This window comes from Lytechinus variegatus, chromosome 4, assembly GCF_018143015.1.
Source record: "Lytechinus variegatus isolate NC3 chromosome 4, Lvar_3.0, whole genome shotgun sequence".
Classification (NCBI taxonomy): Eukaryota; Metazoa; Echinodermata; class Echinoidea; order Temnopleuroida; family Toxopneustidae; genus Lytechinus; species Lytechinus variegatus.
The window spans coordinates 12422324-12446996 of NC_054743.1; the positions used below are offsets into that span (position 1 = coordinate 12422324).

General features: G+C 35.1%; 1 protein-coding gene across 6 annotated transcripts in view; it reads right to left on the reverse strand.

Annotated features, from left to right (window-relative positions):
• The window catches only part of LOC121413410 (phosphatidylinositol-binding clathrin assembly protein-like), an 85688-nt gene that overhangs the window by 39801 nt on the left and 21214 nt on the right, over positions 1 to 24673 (reverse strand). For all 6 annotated transcript variants that reach the window (XM_041606220.1, XM_041606217.1, XM_041606214.1 and 3 more), the window contains exons 5-10: positions 23375 to 23450; positions 8458 to 8560; positions 6362 to 6401; positions 5846 to 5902; positions 3341 to 3452; positions 428 to 534 (exon numbers count right to left, since the gene is read on the reverse strand). In XM_041606220.1, coding sequence (XP_041462154.1) covers positions 428 to 534; positions 3341 to 3452; positions 5846 to 5902; positions 6362 to 6401; positions 8458 to 8560; positions 23375 to 23450 — 495 coding nt within the window. The remainder of the gene's footprint in view (positions 1 to 427; positions 535 to 3340; positions 3453 to 5845; positions 5903 to 6361; positions 6402 to 8457; positions 8561 to 23374; positions 23451 to 24673) is intronic.

A 24673-nucleotide genomic window follows, 5' to 3' on the forward strand; every position in this document is an offset into this window, starting at 1 on the left:
AAAGATCACCAAACGTTCTTAAAGTCGCTCTTAACTTACGAACAGCTTTATGAAACTGCCCCCTGCACAGTTTTGATAATACATAGCATATGTGGAGTGTTGTGGCCCAGTGGATAAGTCTTCTGACTTAGAAACAGAGGGTCGTGGGTTCGAATCCCAGCCATGGCGTAATTTCCTTCAGCAAGAAATTTATCCATTGTGCTGCACTTGACCTAGGTGAGGCGAATGGGTTCCCGGCAGGATTAATTCCTTGAATACATGAGCGCTGAAAGGCAGCTCGAGCTAAAGCCGGGGTAATAATAATAATAACGTGCCTCGGAATAGAATATTTCTAGATAGATGGCGCTATATAAATGCCTATTATTATTATTATATAGGATCTTCTTGTAGGAAGATCATGAAATGAACTTAATTTGGTATACCATACCTCTGCAACTTTGAGGAACTCTCCTATCCTCTCCATACGAATCAGGAATTTCTTATAGATGTCCAGCGCTGTACGACAGTCTTTCTTGTTCATTTCAAAGTACTTCTCTGCATGGGAGAGAATAACAGGAAAAACTGCTAATTCAAAGGAGGACTCATCATATATGCGATCAAGTGACTCACTACTAAACAATAACAACAACAAGCACTCTTTCTATTTAGACAGTTTAACTCAATATTTATACATCTCAATAATCATAATAAATGATGATTTCTTTATCCTTATCTGCCATTAAATGTCATTGATTGTTCAAAATTTATATTGTTTAATATTATTTTCTTATTCATATAAATTTCACAGATTAGAGTTTTGAATTTGTATGTTGTCATACATGTACGTATGCTGTGAACATACCAGGGGCCGTGAAACGGTTTTCAAAGTGGGGGGTTGACCATGCAGAAAATCACAATCATATGGTCATTTTTACATTTTGGTACACGGTTTTGGAAAAAGTGGGGTGGCTGAAGCCCCCCCACTTCCGCGGCCTCTGAATACATCATGCACGATAATTCATTTACCAGTGTTGTATGCTTTCCAATCCTGAGGTAAAGCATACATGTACATGTATCCAATTAACAGACTACAATTACTGATTGGTGAGAGATTAACCTGTCACAAGGCCATAGTTTCCATAGAGGAAGGTCATTTTATTAATCTTGATCAGATTTGCTAAAATAATAATGAATTTGTTATTGCTACAGTGTAAAGATATGCTGGATTAACTTTTATGTGTACATGATCATATATATGAAATGCATTTTTTTCTGCTCTCTTTATGTATGTAAATATTTAATGACTAGAAATGAATTTATAATGTTATGTATTGTAAATATGAATTCGATTTTTTACTGATATGGAAATAAAGACATTGAACTGAACTTAACTATTAATATAAAAGAAAGAAAGAAAAAAAAGAAAAAAATTTTGATGATAGATTCTTTAAAAAACATGTGGAATGCCTCTGGCCGTCTCACCTGCATCACGCAGTTCAATATAGCAGCAGTGCTGACTTTGAATACTACTCTAACTCGCACAAGATGTTCAGTGATACATGGTTACTCTTATGTCCACTTTTTATGAACTAGACCAATAAACTTACAGAGAAATGATGGTTATTCAACAAAAAACCCCAACATCGCCAAAGTTCATTGACCTTACATGACCTTTGACCTTGATCATGTGACCTGAAACTCGCACAGGATGTTCAGTGATACTTGATTACTCTTATGTACAAGTTTCATGAATCAGATCCATAAACTTTCAAAGTTATGATGGTAATTCAACAGATACCCCCAATTCGGCCAAAGTTCATTGACCCTAAATGACCTTTGACCTTGGTCATGTGACGTGAAACTCGTGCAGGATGTTCAGTGATACTTGATTAACCTTATGTCCAAGTTACATGAACTAGGTCCATATATTTTCTAAGTTATGATGACATTTCAAAAACTTAACCTCAGGTTAAGATTTCGATGTTGATCCCTCCAACATGGTCTAAGTTCATTGACCCTAAATGACCTTTGACCTTGGTCATGTGACATGAAACTCTAATAGGATGTTCAGTAATACTTGATTAACCTTATGGCCAAGTTTTATTAACTAGGTCCATATACTTTCTAAGTTATGACGTCATTTCAAAAACTTAACCTCAGGTTAAGATTTGATGTTGACGCTGCCGCCACCATCGCCGCCGCCATTGGAAAAGCGGCGCCTTTAGTCTCACTCTGCTTCGCAGGTGAGACAAAAACCCAGACATACTGTACAAGTATTATCTTCATCTCTTATAAAGCATTTTGTTAATGGAATTGCAATGATGGATTGCATGTACATATCTACCGGCACATTGCATGTGAAAACTCAGCAATGCATGATGTCATATCTGGCAGGGCATAATTCACCCTGTACAGGTTCCAATGTATTAGCACTTGTAAATAATTGATGACTCGTACCACCCACACATCCCTTCCGTGCTCGGTGGAAGGAAAACCACAAATTAATTAATTTTGATTCTTAAAACATGTGTTTCAGCGATAGTAATGCCATCATAGACGGTTCTTTGTGGGTGTGAGAAATCTCGCAAAACTCATTGCATGTGATACGAATGGCATATCAAATAAAGAGCAGCTGTACATGTGTGTGTCTACTATACCATCATATTGATTGTGCCTTCCCAACATTACATTTTGCATACATGACAGAGGGAATGCCCTCTTGGATGAAGTGATAACACTAAAATAATCTTATGGGATATTGTTCAGAGGCAATCAGTCATATTATAACCTAGATGCTACTTGACTGAAAGCATTGTTAGATACAGGAGGTGTGTTGAAATTGTTGCTGTTATTATTATCTTTATTTATTGTTAAAGGCAAGTTATTCTCCAAATGAAAATAAAGTTTACAAGTGCATTTTATTTTTTCCGCTATCAGATTATATACTCTTAATAAAGACCTTGACTGAATATTTGCCACTTTCTATTTTTTTCAGTTAATATTTCTTGCTTGTTTTTTGTTCTTATTTTTTCCCTTCATGCCCCCCCCACACCCTTTAACATCTAGGAAATTTTATTTTACTCAGTTACGTAGCTATAAACTTTAACTACATGTATGGGGACCAGGGAAGCGTTTGCTGAAAGGATTTGTTGATGTTCTATCCGACAGTTAGTTACCATAGTAATAGTGCTTCTCAGCCAATTAAAAAGTTGTCAGATCTGACAACTTGAAGGACAGAAATATTGATAAAATGCTTCCAAATTTGTCTCTATGCAAGTCTAGAGGAATTCAACAAATTGAGTAGCCACCAAGTGAAACATACATGTAGTATGTAAAAGCGAAAATGAATTTGTTTACAAACCTAAGAGATTGATGATTCCATCATTGTAGCACGCAAACAGCCTTATACTATCTTTGAATAGTAGTGTGAATGCGCTATTTATTACACCGTTGGTTAGATTATTGGATGTGGCCTGTAAAAAAAAGAAAATACATTAGAATTATAATTGCTGCGAAATGAAGCAAATAAAAATGGTATTCCTGCCAAGTGGAGGGTCTTTCAAGCAAAAATAAAACATTGTCCCACAAGTCCTTATCTATGTTGGTGATCTTCAGTGTCATTGTTTTTCAACTTGGATTTCATGATTTCACAATGATATATATTTATCAAAACAAACCAAATCTAGTACTACGATGATATGCTGACAATTAACCCTGATTTTCTCATGAGATCATTGTTTGTTGCATTCGCTGTGAGAAAAGCAACTTGTCACACAGTTTGATCTATAACCATATTTACATGTAAATGTACAATGATTCATCCATGATCACATGTAAACAGAGTTTTTCACCGCAGGTTTGGCATTTACAGTCACTCTGCTCTGTTTACATCTGACAAGACTTTAAGAGGGAGGGAAACATGAATTTCTTTTTCTCAAGAAAGAAAAAAAAATTCAGGCTTAGCACCCACACAAGACACCAGCAAAGTTATGTTTTAGGGTTTAAAAAAATGCAATCAAGCAAATTAATCTGTTTTTGAAGTTTTTTATGCATATTAAGCTCATGCACACTCTTGCAGTTTTGATACGTGACACTATTTAAAATTATAAATACATGACCATAAAAAACATTATACTTCTAAAACGATATCTTTACACAGATCCTACACCAAAAACAAAATATGCACAGATATATCATACTCCATAATATATTTAAAGATTTATAAGGTATTTATCGCAATTCCTAACATTACTTTCTTTCCTCTAACTGATAGAGATTACATCTCAGTTGCGAGTTGCAAGAATCTATCGGCATGCAACTTTATCAGTTTTAGTACACCACGCACTGTCCTGGAAATTGATTTGGAATTGCTACAGGTACTCTTGAGTTAATGAATTCTAGATTTCATCAGTCGAGGAGGAGAGAGAGAGACAGACAGAGGTGCCTTTGGCTATCAAACGATGCTAAAGCTCACTAAAACCTGAAATCTACGCCCCAATAACACTAAATATGATTTTAGGATATATATCACATATCCTTCATTTATCTCAAAGCTTTGCCTCAATTGTTTGATTTTCTACAAGTAAATTACAAGATCACACTGTGGATGAATATTCAATTTACAAGAAATGGAAATAAGCCAAATGAAATGAAATGAATAATTTTTCATTAATCATTTTGTTATAGTATTTTCATTATTCCATGTTACAAGAACATGTTCCAATGACCTCTAAGAATGAAATTACATGTAGATTCAAATTCAAACAATCAATATTTGAGTTCCAGAGGAACACAAGAGCTTCATTGATATGGGTTTTTAATAGGAACATTTCTCCTGAGATAGCTTTGAAAGAGGCAAGTAAGCCAAGCAAATAATCCCAAATGAATCTTCTCATCTTGGGTATCTATTCTCTTTAATAAAACAATTGATTGATTGACGGTATGATTTCAAGCTTGCAGTACTGCAGTTTCCTGATCGCTCTAGTAATGAATTCAATAAAGCAGAACTCAATATTGGTTTGAGATGAAAAATGCTTGCAGAAGAATCTCATTTCATTTTTTCTTCTTCCAAGACATATCTGACTTCTTGTCTCAAAATGACAAGAAAAGGTCAGTATTCAAGTCATAATATACTGATGTACATGTATACTACTTTGGGAGTGATCAAAATTACTCAGAAACTTTATATCTGTTTAATTTTAGAAGAGTCACAGTAAGATACTCGTTTCCTTCATAACATTGTTTGCATAAAGAATAAGAAATGTCTCAAATAGTACTTCCACATCTGAGGTAGAAATGCCATCCTCCCCTTTAACATTGCTCCATCTAATCTTGAGAGAATATCAACATGCAAGGGCATGCTGTAACAAGACACTCACAAAGTAATTTGCATAGACGCTGCCTGGGATCACAGTCAATCTCATGCCAAACAACAAAAATCCCAAGTGGCTACCTCATTCCTACATATTATGCTTCATCACACAGACTTGATGTGCTGTATCTTGTTCAGAAACATTGGACATTCATGAGGATGGTTATGTGTTATGTTTAATCATACATGAAGTAAATTTGCAATTAAGGTAATATATTTATTTAATTCAAAATAACTAGCAGCCTCCTCTCTATCAGTGGCCAATTTGTATAATGTCTATTGTGATCAGCATTATGTATTAAAGCAGCTGTCTATTGGATTATGGTATAAAAAAATATTTTTTTAAATACATCACTCAGGCCAAGCATAAGCTAGAAACTACATGTAGCAAGTTTGAATGAAATCAGGAACAAGAAAAATAAATGATATTCTAAAAGTACACATTTCGAACATATAATGTAAAATAACTAGGGTGAAATATTATCAATTTCTTACCTCAAAATCTAGTAAAGCATCCATTAGGTCTTGCAAAGGAGGAAGGGTTTTCAGGAGCTGCAAAAAAAAAATAATTCAGAAATTAAGAATATCAAAGGATAAAAACAGAAAAGGGGCTTTGGCATCTCCATACAAGTATTATTAAAACGCAAGCATTTCCACTCAAAGAAGCAATAAATCTACATGACAGGTTGTGGAAAATTATAAGACCACTTGTTGATCTCCTTTCACTCTTGTTTTGATCACATTCAATGTAAACTTGACAAGATTTTGACAAGTTATGCTCAGATCATAAACTGTGAATTTATCACGAGAATGACATTAACTACTGACCCTTGAGTTAGAGCACAAGTACATAAACTTTCAGAGAAAAGGGTCAAGATCAATCTTCTAGGTAACCATTTGGCAGGCACATGTTCATGTAAGGACTGATTTTGTTAATACACATGTCTACCAGATGCCAATGAACTGTGTCAGGCCTCTAGAAATAAATGGTCATTGAAGGTTTAAACTTACTTTCTCTGCACACATTGTTCTTAATACTCCTTCTTCTTTCCTGTATCAAAATATATCAGAGTGAAACATCATTGACCGAGTTAAGATTTCATCCATTAATAATGATCACATATTATACTCTACATGTACATTCATATAAAAAGTATCACACATACACATGTATATATTTTTAGAAAATGAATCATACACAAATTAAAAGCAAAATAAAATAACTTAGCTTCCAATTTTGAAATGTGGTCGCATTTCATAAGTTGGGTATGCAAAAAGGGTGGCGTATGAACAATTTTCCACACTGTGCCATGGATAAATTGTTGCTACATCACAGCATCTTGACCAAATTTATTGAGTAATATCTCATTTTGAAGCTAGAACTATAGGCTAAATATATTACTATGAATTAGATCAATACAATATCAGGAACAAAAACTATAGCACATTAAGTTTGAAGTAACAGGGGTGGTGGAGCCGGTGGATGCGGAGCCGGTGGATGCGGTAAATGATAAAATATTAATTAAACCTAATTAACAACTTACTATAATCTGTAATATGACTGTTATCCTCATATTTCTGGGTGTTTTAAAGCAGGGAACAACTAAATGTCATAAAAATTTGACAATTTTGAAAATATGCAGCAATTGAATACATGTGTATGTCAGCTCTGATCTGCAACCTAATCAATTAGTAAACCGGAGAGATTTGGTTAATTATCTAATTTGTAATCTCAATTTTTAGCACAAATGTTGTGTATCATTGCAACAAACATTTCTACCCATGATGTTGTTGTTTTGCCAAGCATATAAATACAGTGACAGGTATTTTGGGGGCAAAAATGTGAAATTAAATACTGTTAATTAATTAGTATAATTAATATGCATACAATAATATATAATTATTCAATTTTTTTGTACAGATTTAATTATTGATGTTTCAAGATTATAACTGCAATTTACTAGGGTGATCCAATGTTGCATTAACTTTTGACACCATTTTATGTGCAGCAGGTCCAATTTGAGAAAAACACATTTCAAAATTCACATTTACATTGATGTCTATGTAATAATTAGCTGTTAATTAGTCATTTTAAGGAGAAATAAAGATAGTCGAGACTTAAAACTTTTTCATTATTTAGAGAATGGTAATAGCTATAACATATAAAAAAATAAAATTTTTGACCATTTTTACCCTGTTCGCGAAATTGGACCACCTTATGACATGCGACCATATACTAGTTGAAATTTGTATTGTTTATAAAGTTATAGTTTTTCATTAAAGTTTTTAATAGCAACCACCTCCAACCTGTCTATAAAGACCAAAAGTTTAGTTTCCCTTGAATTGCTTTTCCCATGGAAGATATATTACACTTACAGGTAAATGTACATAAAAACCACCTACTCTTACAGATTGGTTTTCTTGTATCACTTGTTTTGTCTTAATAGACAGAGACAAATTTCACTGCATAATGCAATCAATCTAAACAGTTTCTGGCAAGCAATATTTAAAGATTCATGTGAGATCCATGTAGCTCCTGTCTGACTTCCATCTTAAATCTATTATTTCTGATACTACTGGACAAAAAGCCTAATCAAAGTTAGACACTTGTTGCATGCATAATTTAAAGCAGAGTGACGTCAAGTGGACAATTAAAATCTAATGACAGGCTATTGGTCTTTGACAATCAGACAAGACGAGAGGAGACAGGCTTTCGAAAATGAACACCAATAATACAGTACCATCCATGTGCTTCAAATTGGTTAATTGCTCCATGTAGATCAGGGGTGGATCCAGGATTTTTTTTTAAAGGGGGGGGGGCACATTTTCCAGAGGAAAAAATTTGGCAAGCAAAAAACAGGGAAAAAAGGGTTTTTTTTAAATTAAGGGTATTTCGTCCACGAAAAATTTGACAAGCAAAAAAAAAGAAAAGAAAACAAAGGTCTTCACTTTCAAGAGGGGGGCACACACTTCTGTTTTAACAGCATTTTTACATTACAAATTTTAATTGTGTCTCTAAAAGGGAGGGGGGAGGGCACAACTTTGCCCCCCTCCCCCCCCCCATCCGCCAGTGATGTAGATGATGAATGTCCTTAAAACTTTCTTACCCTCTTTTAGCCCGAACAAAATCGAATCCCATTTGTCTGAATGCGAGTGCCTTGCAGTTGATGTATTTGGCATACCGTCTGATGTATGTTGACATATCATATCCTGTAGGGGAACACATAGAAGAAAAAATAGAGAGAAACATACGTGTAAATGCTAATAGTTATTTATAATTCTGAAGCAAGAAGTGTCTCTAAAAACATGACAGATCTATATGTATATTGTATTTGATGTTTATTGCCTTGACATTCACATGATATTGATAAGACAAATAACTGGTGCACTGTGTTGACTGTTGACATACATCATATCCAGAAGAAGTACAAAGACAGACGAAAGGCAATGATGTACATGTAGTGTTGAGGGTGGGCTAAAATACAGTTTCTACAGAACATGTTTGCCTACAGTACATGCACGATGAAGGCAAGGAAAGCCTTTGGTAATTTTTTTTTAGAACATACATGTACAGTATACTCCTATACTATAACCCTGGAAACATATGTACAGTAAATATCTTGCCTTCATAGAATGCAGGCCAGTCTTTCAGAGCAATCGCTTGAATTATGATTTCACACCCCAAAAAATGAATAAATTAAAACTGAAAATCGCACAAGATTTTAAAAGAAAAAATATTATCATTACAAATAGATCAGCATTTTTGAAGACTACAGGTCTTTTATTATTTTCTAATCAGTTGTTGTTGTTGTTTTAGCTGATACGCACAACAACTGATTAGAAAATTATCTTGCATGGCAGGAAAAGTACACTATAAAGGCAAGACTACATTACACTGTAATCAACAAGACATATGCCATGAATTTCTTTAATAGGCCAATAATAATAATTCAGTCTTCTGGTAGATCATGACCGAAACAGAAGCCCCAGAGAATATAAGAATTTGATCTTGACTCAGTGGATAGACTCTTCAATCATCTATCATTCTACTTGACCCAAAACAAACTTTCATTTCCTCCATCTGCTACCATAGCAACCAGAACAATCAGACTGATTTCAAGAACTAGTACAGGCGATTACCCAAAAATATTCAGGCACCTAATATCAAAACTATGTATGTACCCTCTCTTTTGGCAGGAAGCCGACGCAGCATCTTTCGCACCTACATGTACATGTATGTTTACCACATTGTGCATTCCTCACGTCATGATTTTATGTTTGCTAATAGTATGTTGGTTGATGCACAAAAGATGGGATTCCCTCAGGAAAATTCAGATATTAAGACTTCTGATATAAAGTTGCCTATAATAGAATTTTAAAAGCTTTCACAAGATGACAGACTATAGACATACTCCTACAGGCATGTATTGTATTAATGCACCTTAAAGTGCGACATGCAAATACACCTACTGTACTACCAGTATTTTAAAATAATTGACTTCAAATAGGAAAGCATTGGATTTTTTCTTTTTAAGACAGCAAGGCTCTATTAAACATGTTATTAACACCTACATTGTAAAATTCCAGAATGCTATCATAGGCCTACCCTTACTACATGTATTTGTTTGACATTGTTCTGATACATGTATATTTTCTGGACAAGGCATGTTACTATTACAACAGGGCTTTTAAACTGTCTGTATTGTGTACATACATGTACATAGACCTTGGTCAATGAACTCAAACTACAAGTAGGCGGAATGGAATGTGAAATATGAGGCAATGGTTACACATTGTCACAGTATAAATGCAGCAAGGTTATGATTTCAAAGACAATCCAGTGTTGATTTCATGTTGATATCTTGTTTCCTATTGACGAGCAACTTTACAAACAATTTCTACTACTGTTTCAGAAAACAGTCAACAAGGTCATCAAATAATTCCTACATGTATGGCATCGTCACTCTTCCGTTTTTATGAATTCTGATCATAAAGTATACAATAATGAGGCTGTGATGAATGCAACGAATGCTACCCAGGGAGTGGAATTGTGCACTTTTCGTGTGGGATTGAAATGAATCCAATGACCAGGGTAATAATATGCTGTAACGCGCTTTCAGCCATTCTGGGAAAAGCACTTTATAAAATTGGCAATTATTATTATCATTAGGGCCTAATAGGCGTACTTTGAACTTAAAGTTAAGAAAAAAATGATATGGGGTTAAAAACACAATATCATGCTTCAGGTAGTCAGGTACATGTACATACTTGGTCATTTTCAAACGTGAGTGACACGACAATCGGAGAGGTTTAAGGGCTCATACCTTCAAACTTAAAGGTTATGAATCAATCATGACTACAATATTATATACAATGTAGGACTAGCATGGGCCACTGCGAGTTTGATATGAATTCAACAATTCGTTTAGTACATATGATTAAAAAACGGTGCGTGAGTGACACGACAAATTTTGGACATGGGTTTCTGACCACTAACACATATGGTTGGATTCGTGCCCAAGTAGTTGTCATGGAGTACTGTGAGTACCAGTAAATGGACATAAATAGTGTACCTATATAACACATATAGTCAAAATCAATCAAACCTTCTCTATGGAAAATGGTACCCTCCTATATACCGTGAGTGACACGACATCCAAAACGTGAGTGACACGACAAGTGCAAAAATACAACATTTATCTCAACATTGAAAGTATTTTTTGCATGATCTAGAAGAGTAAAATACCATTAACCAAAAAACAAGCTTAATTACATAATAACTGCTTTCTTTAAAGTTCATGATATGTCATCCTGATGTTTTATTCTTGGTTTATGGTCATATTTGCCCATCAACTCACATTCCCTATACCATACCACATTGTCACACTAGGGCTTCTACCACTCTCCTCTTTAGAGGAGGGGGCACTTGAAGGAGGTGTTATGAGGTCTTGGCATTGACATCAACTCAAACATTCTTTTTGTGGCCTGATATCATTCAAAACTTTAACTCTTTCTCCCTATCTGTATATGAAAGTTTACAGGTTCATACAATTCAGCATCCACAACGGATGGAATAATTTTTCCTTGTAAGAAAGGTATTCTCAATAGTCACTAACATCATCTGGCATGGTCTGGTAGCCAATGATGTCATGTATGACTCCTTTTTCTTGAAATATTGGATTACAATATTATCCTCCTTTAATATTTAGGCATTGTCCAAATAGGACATGGCAGTTTCAATGTCTTTTTTGGTAGAAAACCCCAATCACGTTGCTGCACACTTCAGATGGACTATCAGCAAATCCTTGAGAAACTTCGGAATTCATCTCAACAAGCATAGGTTTCTCCTGAACACTGCTTGTATGTGGACCCTCCCAAGGCAGTACATGTAGGCACTGTACCAAAATTCAGAGCTATGCTTTTAGCTGGAATCTTGTAAGCACCTTTTCATTGCTAATTATTTGATCATATACCATACCACAGGAATCCAGGGAAAGCCACAAGGTGAAAGACGCAGTCAGTACCTGATTCTTGCAGTCTGCTTCTATTACATAACAACTACAAGTCATTAGCCTTTTCTTTTCTAAGCCCTTGGATGTCACACTAAAATCCAATTCAGCATCCCAACCAGGCTCCCTTTATACCTCAATAGCTTTTTCCCCTCGAGGTCCAGCTCTGTTCTTATCAGGGTACCTCCCCCCCAAAAAAAAAAAAATGATCTACTGGTACATGGCAACCCATCCAAAGTTGCTCAAATCAAAATGCGGTCTCGGTTGGGACTTGTTGGGACCTACATGAACATGCATCATTTTGTTGTAATGAATATGTGTAAATGCAAATCTGCTCTGAACACACATCAGCCCGCTTACGGTAGTTTGCTGTTCAGACCCTACATGTAGTTAATCACTAGCGGTATGAATGGTGGCCGAACAAATAATGATTTTGAACTTGGCATGTAGCTGCTTCAAGCAATATCCAAAATGTTCTATCAAATCTCAGTACATTCTCACCTGAAATGTTTATGTTTTCTTGCAAATTTGTTTATTTCATGTCCTGGAATACAAGCTTTATGGCAAATGAAAAGGTTGATTTAATCAATCAGAAGGAAAAGAAAAATATTTTCTTTTCCGAATTTGAAAAAATGTTTGGTGTTCATGGTGATCTCTTATATCTCATGTACACTACTTTACCACTAAATTTCTGCAAATTTCAAAAAAGGATCCCTGACTTTTCTAAAGCTCTATGAGTATAACAAAGAAATAACATTGCTCAAAAGAAAGGTGAACTTTCTGCTCATTTCTGTAAATGGAGACAGAGAATGTTTGAGTAATACCTAGGTATGACTTGAAACATCACCATCACCAACCCTTTATGCATTGTAAATATGTCCATTGCTAAAGTATAGTGGTTTTTCTCTTGATACATTCATAATTTTGTGTTGATTATGTTGTTATATTCTTAATCACAGTACATTCACCAAAATATGAATTAGGATCCGAGTCTTCACACCAATGGAAAATTGTCAGGATTTTTTAAACCAAAGCAACCACGGAGAGGAGAAAAAATAGATGAACTCAATGTCAAATTCAATATTTCCATAAAAAGGAGTAAAATTAGGAAGATGGAGGAAATTATTAGCCTAAAATAGGCCTAAATGATGTCAGGAACAACATTTTGACTGTATCCCTGGTAAAACGCTTCAAAAATTACTGGATGTCCTTTTTTATACACAATATAATACCGTGAGTGACACGACATTTCGTGAGTGACACGACATTGTGAGTGACACGACACAACTTTAACAGTTAATTTTAGCTTTACCTTAACACATTGGACCAAGTTACTTTATATACAATAAGGTACAGATAAACTGTATTTGCTCCAGTACTGGGATAAATTAATTTTCAGAATACACAGCTCTAGAAAACTTTTTGCATTTAAAACGTGAGTGACACGACAACCAGTTTTGAAAACTTCGAAACCCAATTTTTTTTCAGAAAAACACTTCACAGAATTTTTTTTTGCTATTTAGGAGTTAGATACAATACACAGCTTGTATCTTGCCAACAAATGTGCTTCTAATACAAATTTTATTTTGTGATAGGCAATATGTGAATTTTAATGCAAAAATCAACATTTTGTAACATTTAATTTCCCTTGCATAAAATTCACTGTATCTCAAGACATAATTAATACTTTTATGTAAATGAAATGGAAAAATATACTTTAAGATGTCTAGTTTAAAAAAACATTGATGCCTAATGATTTCTAGCAAGTTTTAATTTTCACCCCCATGTCCACTTTTGTTTGAAAATGACCACATGTATTGAAGTATTTGAATTTTCAAATGGAGTCAAGACAAGGGCTGTATGTCTATCCTGTACATGAATTAAAAACCAAGCCTTTGTATCAATACTGCACTGCTATTTCTGAAGTAAAGGCCACCAATTACGAATGGTTCTGATAAACTTATAATATGTACTAATATCTGTAGGCCCTGTTTCAATTAAATTCCACAAAAAACTTCTTTTTATTTGTGGATGTACTGTACTGTACAATGATTTTATCAGGTGAGATTTCCACAATAACCTTGAGCCCTCATATGGTAATAAATTTTTTAGCAGCGAGTCACAATAATTGTGTCATCATGTGAGACATGCCATAAACAACCGCAAATATTTACAAAATACATGATTATTACAGGTACATGTACATGTAAATACACATGCTGTAACATCTAGGGCCTACATACATTGTACATGTGTATGTAGGCCCCCAGCAATAAAGTAGGGCCTACGCTGTATAAAACGAGGTCATCGGCTTTTCAACTTGTATGACATTTTTTATACCCCTAATACACACTTGTATACAGAACTTGACAAATTAAGGAGACAAAATGTAAAGTACCTGTAATGCTTGAACTGCAGAGGTACATGTAGTTTCAGAATGACAGATAGGCCTTTACATGTCCGTGTGGGGATACAGGAATGGCCAATAGGGCAGGTTTATCTTATACGCCGTTCATAAACCCCATTAAAATGAATTAGGCGGCTAATAGCATAATTTGGTCGTAAAATTGGAGGAGGACAAGAGTTATCCGCATTACTCTGATGCTGCTATTATCCGCATAATAGCAGCATCGGGACAAGATTTCGAGTTTATGAACGCATTTCCAAATAATGCGGATAATTGCCATGGTGCGGTCACAAGGTCACCCTTTTCCAACACAACCACATCGGAGGGGGCGTGTCCAGTTGTCATGGCGATTATCCGCCTTTTTCATTACGGGCGCTCGTAAAAATAATGCGGCTTATTTTCGGAGTTTATGAACGCAATTTTTATTGAATTATCCGCATTACTCTTAGGCGGCTAATTGGAGGATAGGTTTATGAAAAGGGTATTAGACACCGTTCTCACTACCTTCCTAAAACTAATACTGGAAACTAGTTTACATGTAACTTGTAGTGAGAATGGTCAAAGCGATCTTGGAAGTGATCTTCCAAACTGGTTCAGAAAACCAACGCTTGATGTAGTTTATCAAGATCGCCTTGTTAAACTGGTTTTAGCGTAAGTGAGAACACAACCATTCTTCGGGAAGTGATCTTCGTACATTTTGAGCGCGCTACTCCATACGACAGGTGTATAATATCTACACCGCGGTTTCAAATTTTGCGCGAAACGTCTAACCCCACTGAGAGCGATTCCATAGCAACAAGATCGCTTTACTTGAAGTGATTTTGAAAACCACTTTCGTGAGATCAAGTGGGAATGCTAGCAAAGCGATCTTCCCAACTGGTTTCCTGAATTGGTTTCCAGTAAACTCGTTTTAGAAAGCATAATGAGAGTGGTGTCTTGTATGCTAGACTGTCTTTTTTTTTTAGAGCCAACATTCTCTCACTGAGTACAGGAAGGTTGATGAGTAATTTACCAGCTTCTCTGCCTGATTAAAGGGGAGGGCAACCCAGATGTAATAAAAGCAGTACAATTATGAGAAGTTAAAGACTCCCTTCAAAGAACAAAAACAATTGAATAGACCTAAATGAATGGATAACTAAAATAAAAAAAGCAATAATCTAAAAATGGAAAAGTTACATCACATATGTACAAAAAATACCTTGGAATGCTTAAGTGTCTGATAATATCAGCATTCATGATATATTAGCATGGGGTAACAATATGCAGCACTTAATCTACATGTAGGCCAAATTTTGCTTTCATCATCATAATTTGATTTTTTTTTTGGGGGGGGCATCATTTGTATTATTTTAAACTACTACTCTATATACCTCATTTATGAATTCCATAAAGTGGCACTCTCATTGAGATATTTTTTAGGTCTACACCTAAAATGAAAAGAATTATATGTACGCATAAAGAACAACCATCATCATAAACTATTTCTTAAAAAAAAATACTGATGAAGTGCTCTCAATATTTCTGCATGTACATGTATTCAAAGTCCTACCCGACATCTGGATTAATTTTCTCTTAAAAGATAAAACCCAACTGTTTTCAAGTCCCCTATAATATTGATCTGTTGACTGTGAGGCTGTGAGCACTGTCTGGGATTAAAATCAATGGGTGCACACTATATGTATGTACACTGAGCATATCATGAGGCAAAGGAGAGAGGTGATAGCTCCATGGTAGACTCATGGACCTCTATTTATGTACATGATGTGTCAGTGACCAGCTTTAACTACTGTACACTGCACCTCCTTTCTCTTGATACTCATAATCATGCCTAACTTTTTGCTTCATTTTAATAGGTCTACATGTACATCAGTGCATAGGGTCATATTATCAAATATACTGTAGGCCTACTGGCTACTTCAATCATAATTATATAATATTGGATGGCCTTGAGGTTAATACAAGGAAATATTGGACGAGCTTTGCATAAATATTGGACGAGTCGAAGACAAGTCCAATATTTTGCAAAGCGAGTCCTATATTTCCTTGTATTGACCGAAAAATGGGACATCCAGTATTATGATTATTATTCATACAGAGAATTTTAGCAAATAATTTTTAACTTACCCTCCCGCCCTGAGACTCTGACTCTGCTGTATGATGGGGGGACTTAAAGCTACGCACTTTGTTTTCAAACAATAAAAACTGTCCCAATTTTAATATTTCAACAAATTATATTTCACTAATTTGTGGCAAACATTCTAAAGATCATTAACCAAGTAGAAAATATCACAAAACTCACTAATACGAAAATCCCGTCGTGTTTTTCGAAAACCTCTTAATTTCGCCGCCCGATGTAGAAGGGGTCCTAAAGGTACGCACTCGATTTATCATGCAAAAAAATAGTATTTCCTGTGCCTCAATTTCTAAAATATATTCAAATTATTATAGGATAAAATGAAATTAAAGCGAATATAACTCCAAACTTCCTAACAGTTGTTGGTTTTCTCTGCATTTAGAGATTTACTGCAGCCTCTGTAGAAAAAATTTAATAGGAATTGTTCATCACTCTGCAGTCACAGTTCCACACACACAGTGCGCATTTGCCATTGAAAACTGCATGCGCGCGCGATGAGTGGTGCGTACATTTCGGGAATTCCCCTTCTAGTCGTCCAATATTTTCAATATTGTGTCACCTCGGAAAAAATATTAGGCGAGTTCAACAAACTTTTTAAGTGGGTCGAGTGCACCAACAAAATAACACTTGTATTTGGGCTCTGAAATTGTCTGTATGAATAATAATGATATATATGAGTATATTACATAGGTTATGTAGATTCGAATCAGTGATAGGTCAATACGCCATCACGTGACCATACATGTAGACGAGGGTTGCATTTGTTATATTCTAGGTTTTGACGTCACCTCAGGGAATATCCTGCGTTGTAATGTCAATTGCGGCGTTATATTCACTAAGGTGACGTCACTCACTGCATACAAGTTGTGTAACAAGGTAATTGTTTATTTGATGTACATGTACTGTATACGCGCTAATGTTAACGCGTCGATTGCATGAAGAATGCTGCGTTTGATGTATTTTTAAAAAAGCTATTATGATGTAGATGGATCAGAGCTGTAGCAAGAATTTCGGGTTTGAGCCAGAAGATGAATGCAATTTCTGATGGCGAATCCACATAGACTATATATAATATAACAGATATTGCCTGGTCTATCGTTTTAATAAATAACATTTCAACTCCCCTCCGAAGCTATATTTTTCCCTCGGGATAATATTTTCCCTCAGCGCTGCGCGCTTCGGGCAAAATATATTCCCTTGGGAAAAATATAACTCCGTCGGGGAGAGGAAATGTTATATTCAAACTCTAGGTAGGCAATATCTGTATAATATTCCTCCTGGCTTTTCATATTGTTTGTTATATCACACATGGAAGAGCTGCTCGTCTTCATCTCATAGCATAAAGGTTGAAAAAAATTAATAACTCTGTTATTCTTCGAAGCATTTTCATAAAATCTTCACCGATACATTTCTATTATTTTTACTGCATTTGATTATTGACCAATTTTATAAAGGCCTACATGTACATGTGGGCAGGGTGATCTTTCCCTTTAATAGCAATGCAGATATTGCCATGTACATGTACCTGTACATGTACTGTATAAGCCTATAGGCTACTGTATCTGACTTCACTCATAATACTGAGATTTATTATCACTGCATACTGAATATCAGACTATTGCATGCATCAGTAGGAATTGAAGGTTATTTTCACCTGAATGGTAGTGACAGATCACTGGAGCATACATGTACATGTGAACATGTAGCATGTGCATATACCTTTACATGCTGTTGAATATAAAGGCCGAAAGTATTGATAAATGTAAATTTTGCGACAGAGTTGAAAATTGGCAACCATTTTTTAGTCGCAAAATTCACAACAGCAAATCGCTTGACTGACTGTACAGTAGAGCCAACAGATCTACATGTACATGTATGTAGGCCTAAAGGCCACTACAACTCTTCAAATGAAGAATATAAACTTTTTCAGACTCGTCCATGCATATAGGCCTACATACATGTACATATCTAGGCAAGTGACCCTTTTACCTTCCTGTTCCATTTCCCAGGCTAAACTCTTTTTTAATTCCGGACATGAATCTATTCCTGCATGGAAATTGTATTCTTTCCGCACATAAAGAATAATCAATGAAAACTGTGCGTCCAATAATTACACATGTCCTTCTGTTATCTACATGTATGCATGATAAATGCATGCTGTTTTAACCAGACACATGCCAACACATTAAAAATTGATTACCTACATAAGGGGGCGTATAATTGTACATGTACTGTTGTGCAAAGAATGTATCCCTCCCCACCCCTGGTTATGTATACAATGTATGCTCTGGGCCTATTTTATTGAGACATTTTTCAAGAGATTAAAATGTCACAACAAATCAAAAGACTTTGAGAATATCATGCACAATGCAATATACACTTGCATCGTCTCCCTACACTCCCAAGCAATGAAATGTATAAAAAAAACATAATATTTTTTGCATGTACAGCACATACAGGTACTACATGTAGGCCCTCCATTTGAGAAGTATAAATCCCACTATAATTTTCTTTATTATTATAATCAGGTTTGTCAATGCTCAGAGCAAAGAAGTTCAAAAAAGCAAAGCTATGTATTTCTATTAACTTGTGTCATAGAAAACCACCTCCCACAAATCAAAGTTCACTTCCATTGTAGTATAATGATCAATTGGGATATGTATGCAGGAATTTAAATACAATTTCACCTCGAGAGAAGGTCATATCATTCACTGATATGAGCGGATGAATTCTATTCCTATTGTTTGATTTTTTTTTCAGATCCTGAGATAAATCTACTTCTGCATGAAATAAATGTATTTGCCTAAAAATCTTTGAACACTATCAATCTATCAACTGTCAAATTTGGGACAAGTACATGTATGGTCTATAAAATAAAGTAAATTAGACCAGGGGGTGTTTCTGCAGGGTTCCCATTTTTTAAGAAAACAAAATTCCCTGATATTTTTCCTGATAAAGTTTAAAAATTCCCCGAAAATTATTGAAGCCCATTCCCAGTTTCATGTGTTTTCTATGTTGTTGCAGTTAATTACATGTATTTTCAGTATAAAAATAATAATTTAAAATAATACCACCATAACCAGTCTTTCAATCATGGATGTTGTTTTGAGTCTGACTGACTACTACTGTCCTTTTGTCTTAAAATTGGGCTGATCAAAATTCCCTGATTTTTTTTCTTCATTTGTGGCATTTTCCCCTGATTTGAGATATTTTAAAAAATCAAACTCCCTGATTTTTCCGACTGGAAAAAAGTAAAATAATTTCCCCTGATGGGCTGGGAGCCCTGTTCTAAGTGTGCCTTGCGAGTCATATTTAAATTTAAATTGCGTGCAGTAGGGGAAGGCGGGGTAAGTTGTGACAGTTTTTGCTTTTTGCAAGTTAGAATTGATATGATTAATAATCTTGTCGAAATAAGTACCTTGCTTTGAAATTTCATTCTTCTGAAATATTTTCCACCTATATATAAATTTCTACCCCAACACTGTAAGTCATCGTGACCTTTGAAAAAACCGATGTCAAATGGCTCAACTTGCCCCATATATGGGGTAAGTTTGAACCACCTTCTGGGGTAAGTTGAGCCACAAAAACTATGTACAAAATGTATGGGGGAGAACCAGCATGTCATTTTTTTGTTTAAAGTCTTTTCACTTGCTAATTCTCTATAACATCCTGTAAAAGGAAAAGAGCAGTCATGTAAATTTGCTCCTTTCAGCCTGCATTTCAATTGATTTTTATGGTTTGTTTGTTTTTTAAGATACATTACCATAGGAATTACCATGGCTCAACTTGCCCCATCCTGTTTGGCTCAACTTACCCCAGTCCGAACTTAGTGCGATAATTTTGTATCCACACATTTATTATGCATCCATCATATAAAAGACTGACAAGAATGAAGATCCATACCTGGACTAATAATGTTGTTATCATGTCTTTATTATATTTAAAGACGTGTGTGTTTATAAAGCACTTATTTATTTCACACTCTTTTTTACTTTTTTGGCTGAAATTCACATTTTTCCCTCTAAAAAACTACTTTTTGTTTCAAAGTTGGAAACAATGTGGTGGGGTTAGGGGTTATGCTATGGGTCATCAATACATGACACCACCACAATGTCTGACTCATTCATTATTGGCCTGCAGCTGGTGGCTCAACTTGCCCCTATGCTCAACTTACCCCGCCTTCCCCTACACATGCACATGTAGAACTCATCAATGCGCTGGTCAGGGGAGCGTTTTGTGAAAGGACTTGTCGGACGTTCTATCTGACAAGTCCTGATTTATCCAACAGTTACATGTACCATAGTTACAATGCTTCTCAGCCAATGAGAATAAAGAAAACATGTCAGATCTGACAACTTGTCAGACAAAAATGTTGATGAAATGCTCCCCAGATCACTGGCACAAGATCTGCACTACTGACTGAGTTTCAATCAATCAAATTAAAGGGGAAGTTCACCTGACAAAAAGTTCATTGTAAAAATAGCAGAAAAAAAAAAAAATATTGCTGAAGGTTTGAGAAAAATTCATCAAATAATTAAAAAGTTATTAGAATTTCAATTAATTGACTTGTGACGTCATATGCGAGCAGCATTCCTACATAGCAAATAATAAAAAAATCAATGAAATGTAATTTTCTCAGAAAATTGAAAATGGTTTTCAATGTACCTTTTGTATATCAATAGACAAATCATTTCACACCTGGGGAGCGTTCATGAAAGGACTTGTCAGACGTTTTATCAGACAAGTCTTGTTTTATCCGACAGTTACTATAGTAAGAGTGCTTCTCAACCAATCAGAATCCAGGAAAGTTGTCAGATCTGACAACTTGTCGGATGAAAATATTGATGAAACCCCCCCCCCCCCGATCATAAATAGAAAACAAAATTAAATCATCAGGAACCATGCAAAATTTGAAATTCATGCATTTTATATACATGGGGCAGCTGCTCGTTTATGACGTCACAAATCCAAAACTTTGAACTCTAATACATGTAACTTTCCTACTCTTCATCGGACTTCCCTCAGACCTTCACCAATATTTTTTATTATTTCTCTGCTATTTTTACAACAAAGTTTTCTTCAAGGTGAACTTCCCCTTTAAGGACTTGCAACTGTTGTACCTTTGTCACAATGGCAACTACATGTACCATGGCAACAGGACTCAGCTGCAAATCATAATCAAGGTTTCCATGGTTGTTGCCATGATTGCAAAGTTACAACAGTTGATAGTCCTTCATGAAATGGCCCCAGGTTGTAATGTATGTGTTATTATAAAATGTGCGTGTTGGCATTTAATACCCCATTCACCTTGTGACCGCACCATGGCAATTATCCGCAATACTTTGGAAATGTGTTCATACAGTCAAAATCTGGTCCCGATTTTACGACCAAATTATGCGGATATTATCTGCATAATTGGGTTTATGAAAGGGGTATGAGTTTGAGTCTGAGTAAACTCTTTTTGAAATATCTGAATGAATAAATTTAAAAAATATACATGTCAGAATCTGTGAAAGGTTTTTAGTCTTAGAACATAGGTTAACATATCTTATGAAGATATTTCTCACTTGCACCCTTGATCTTTTGATCAGGAAAATACATGTACATGGCTTTGAAGCCTCCTTCACGACAGTAATTTCGGTAGTGATACACATGTACATGTACGTGAAAAGTGGACTGAAGCAGCCTATATCCACCCGATAGGCATAAGATGGCTTCACATCATCTATTCATGTGAAAAGAGTTGCCTGAATTTTCATGTCAACATTTTTCATTGTGGAACTATTTTTTGCTATTTCTAGTTCAGTGGTCAAGCCAGTTTGATTCCACTTGGAAGTGATACACACACCAATTGAGGGACTGCAGCCAGCATGATGCTGCCTTCAAACCAAATCCAAAGGTGAACACATTCCAACCCGACATTAGTCCTGTTTTTCTTTTTAAAAGGGGGTAATAAATGTGAATATAGCAACTTCCGACACCGGCTTCAGTCCACTTTCGGCGTAAGTGTATCACCACCTTAAGTGTTTCAAAAACGATTAGAGCTCATTCTTACAAGAATTTCAAGAGTCACAAATAGTCTTTGAAGTGATTTGCTAAGGCATGGACTAGTAAAATGTAAGAGTAATTTATGTTAAACAAATAAAAGACTTAAAGGCTTTTCAGACATTGCCCAACAAATCTCAACATTTTTTTTGTACAAGGTCAATTCAGTTGCAAGGTCAAGACATTTTTTGCAGACCAATCAAATTCTTTATTTAAATTTGCACACATATTAACAACTTTTTCCCCAATACCGGATGCTTTTTATAATGAAATACATGTACAGTGTCAGTGTGACAGATAGAATTTGATAACAGTTTTTGTATCCCTAAAGCAATAATCTGCTGGTTGTTAAAGATATTAATACCATGCTTTTCCAGGATGTTGTATGCCCCACTTTAAATGTATGTGGTCATGAAAAAAAATGTAGTTCTTTGGTGAGAAAAAAAGAGAACTTACATGCTTTATTACATTCACACTGTCTTTCTTCACCACATACTATAATGCCTTAACCTTGGACTATTGCACAGCTCATTAATATTGATGATTTTGCCACACAGAGCGTGATTAACGTGCAATTTTAACATTTCTAATCTTATCCATAATCCTAAATGACATACATGTACATGTAGGTTGATGCACAGTCGTTCATTGCAAGTTTTCAAAAAGAAAAGGAAACTTGTGTTTTATTGAACAGATTTAAGGGCGCTCCTTTCAGACCTTATGCATATATGACGTCATAATCTCAAAGCGCCCTCCCTCAGAGGATATAGGAATATGTGTAAATGGAGTTGTCAGAGATGTGCCAGCTGCAGAGAATCACCAATGCATGCAAAGCAATAGCTTTGCCTTGGCCTCCAAAATAGGGATGGGATGTCATGAATGCATAAGGTCAATTCGGGATATAAATAATGAAATTGAAATTTTCTAACCTTGAACATTTCCTTTGTCTGTGAAGTCATCGAGACTGAAAACACTGGCTCTTGTTGCTAGATTCCACATGAAACGCTGCAAGAATTAAAAACAAAGCAAAGTCCATTATCTCAGCTAAAAGTCATACTGTAATAAACTTTAAAGTGATATCTTTAAAATACATGTAGGCTACACATCAAAGAATTCTAAGAAAACTTCATATTCATATCAAAAACTTTTCTTGAACATTGATTTTCAAAGCGCAGATAACATGCTTTGGAACTAAAGATTTCACGTTTTAATTTAATATAATCACTTTCATGAAAATACATATTCTGCCATATCCATGTATGTTGATAGAAATTTGCAGTCTTTGTGTCATACATGTAGTTTACCTTTTACTTTATTCTGAAGTATACAGATGAACCATTTATCTTCTTTCATTAATAAATTGACTTGTTTTTTTTATGCAGAAAAATGAAAGCAAGCAAACATAAATCAACAAGATTCAGCAAATTTGAACTGTATACACTATGTCGATTTTTCATAACAGAGCAAAAGGTACACTATGTGACAACACCTAAACAACTAAAAGCATTTTTATTCTCACACAGTGAATGGGTGTGTAATAGCATTCAAGCAGGGAATTGTTAGTATGTCCATAGACTGTACATCCACATCCATGATCGGAGTAAGGTAAAATCTTGATTGCAACTGCCAAATCTTAGGTTTGTAAACAAATCAAAGGTCATGTCAATTTGAAGACATATGAGAGTCTCATGAAGGAAAATGGGAAGATGTGGGGGAAAAGAAAAGTACAGACTGTTTTTCAAAATGTCAATCTCCTGACAAGTTTCTTTCTAGCCTAGAGTCCCAATACCCATCATAAGCAATCCATGTAAATAAATAAATAAATAAATAAATAAATAAATGTCCAAGTGGCCAGAGATCTTGCAGTCAACCCTCGGCAAAATGCTTCCCAAATAGACTGGAAGGACAGTACATGGACATGTTGATTGCTGAAAGGCAGGTTTATGCTTTCAATTCAACAGCCAGTGCTCTGAACCCCAGTTTAACTTTAAAGGACAAGTCCACCCCAACAAAAACTTGATTTGAATAAAAAGAGAAAAATTCAACAAGCATAACACTGAAAATTTCATCAAAATCGGATGTAAAATAAGAAAGTTATGGAATTTTAAAGTTTCGCTTATTTTCAACAAAATAGTTATATGATCGAGCCAGTTACATCCAAATGAGAGAGTTGATGACATCACTCACTCACTATTTCTTTTGTATTTTATTATATGAAATATTGTTAT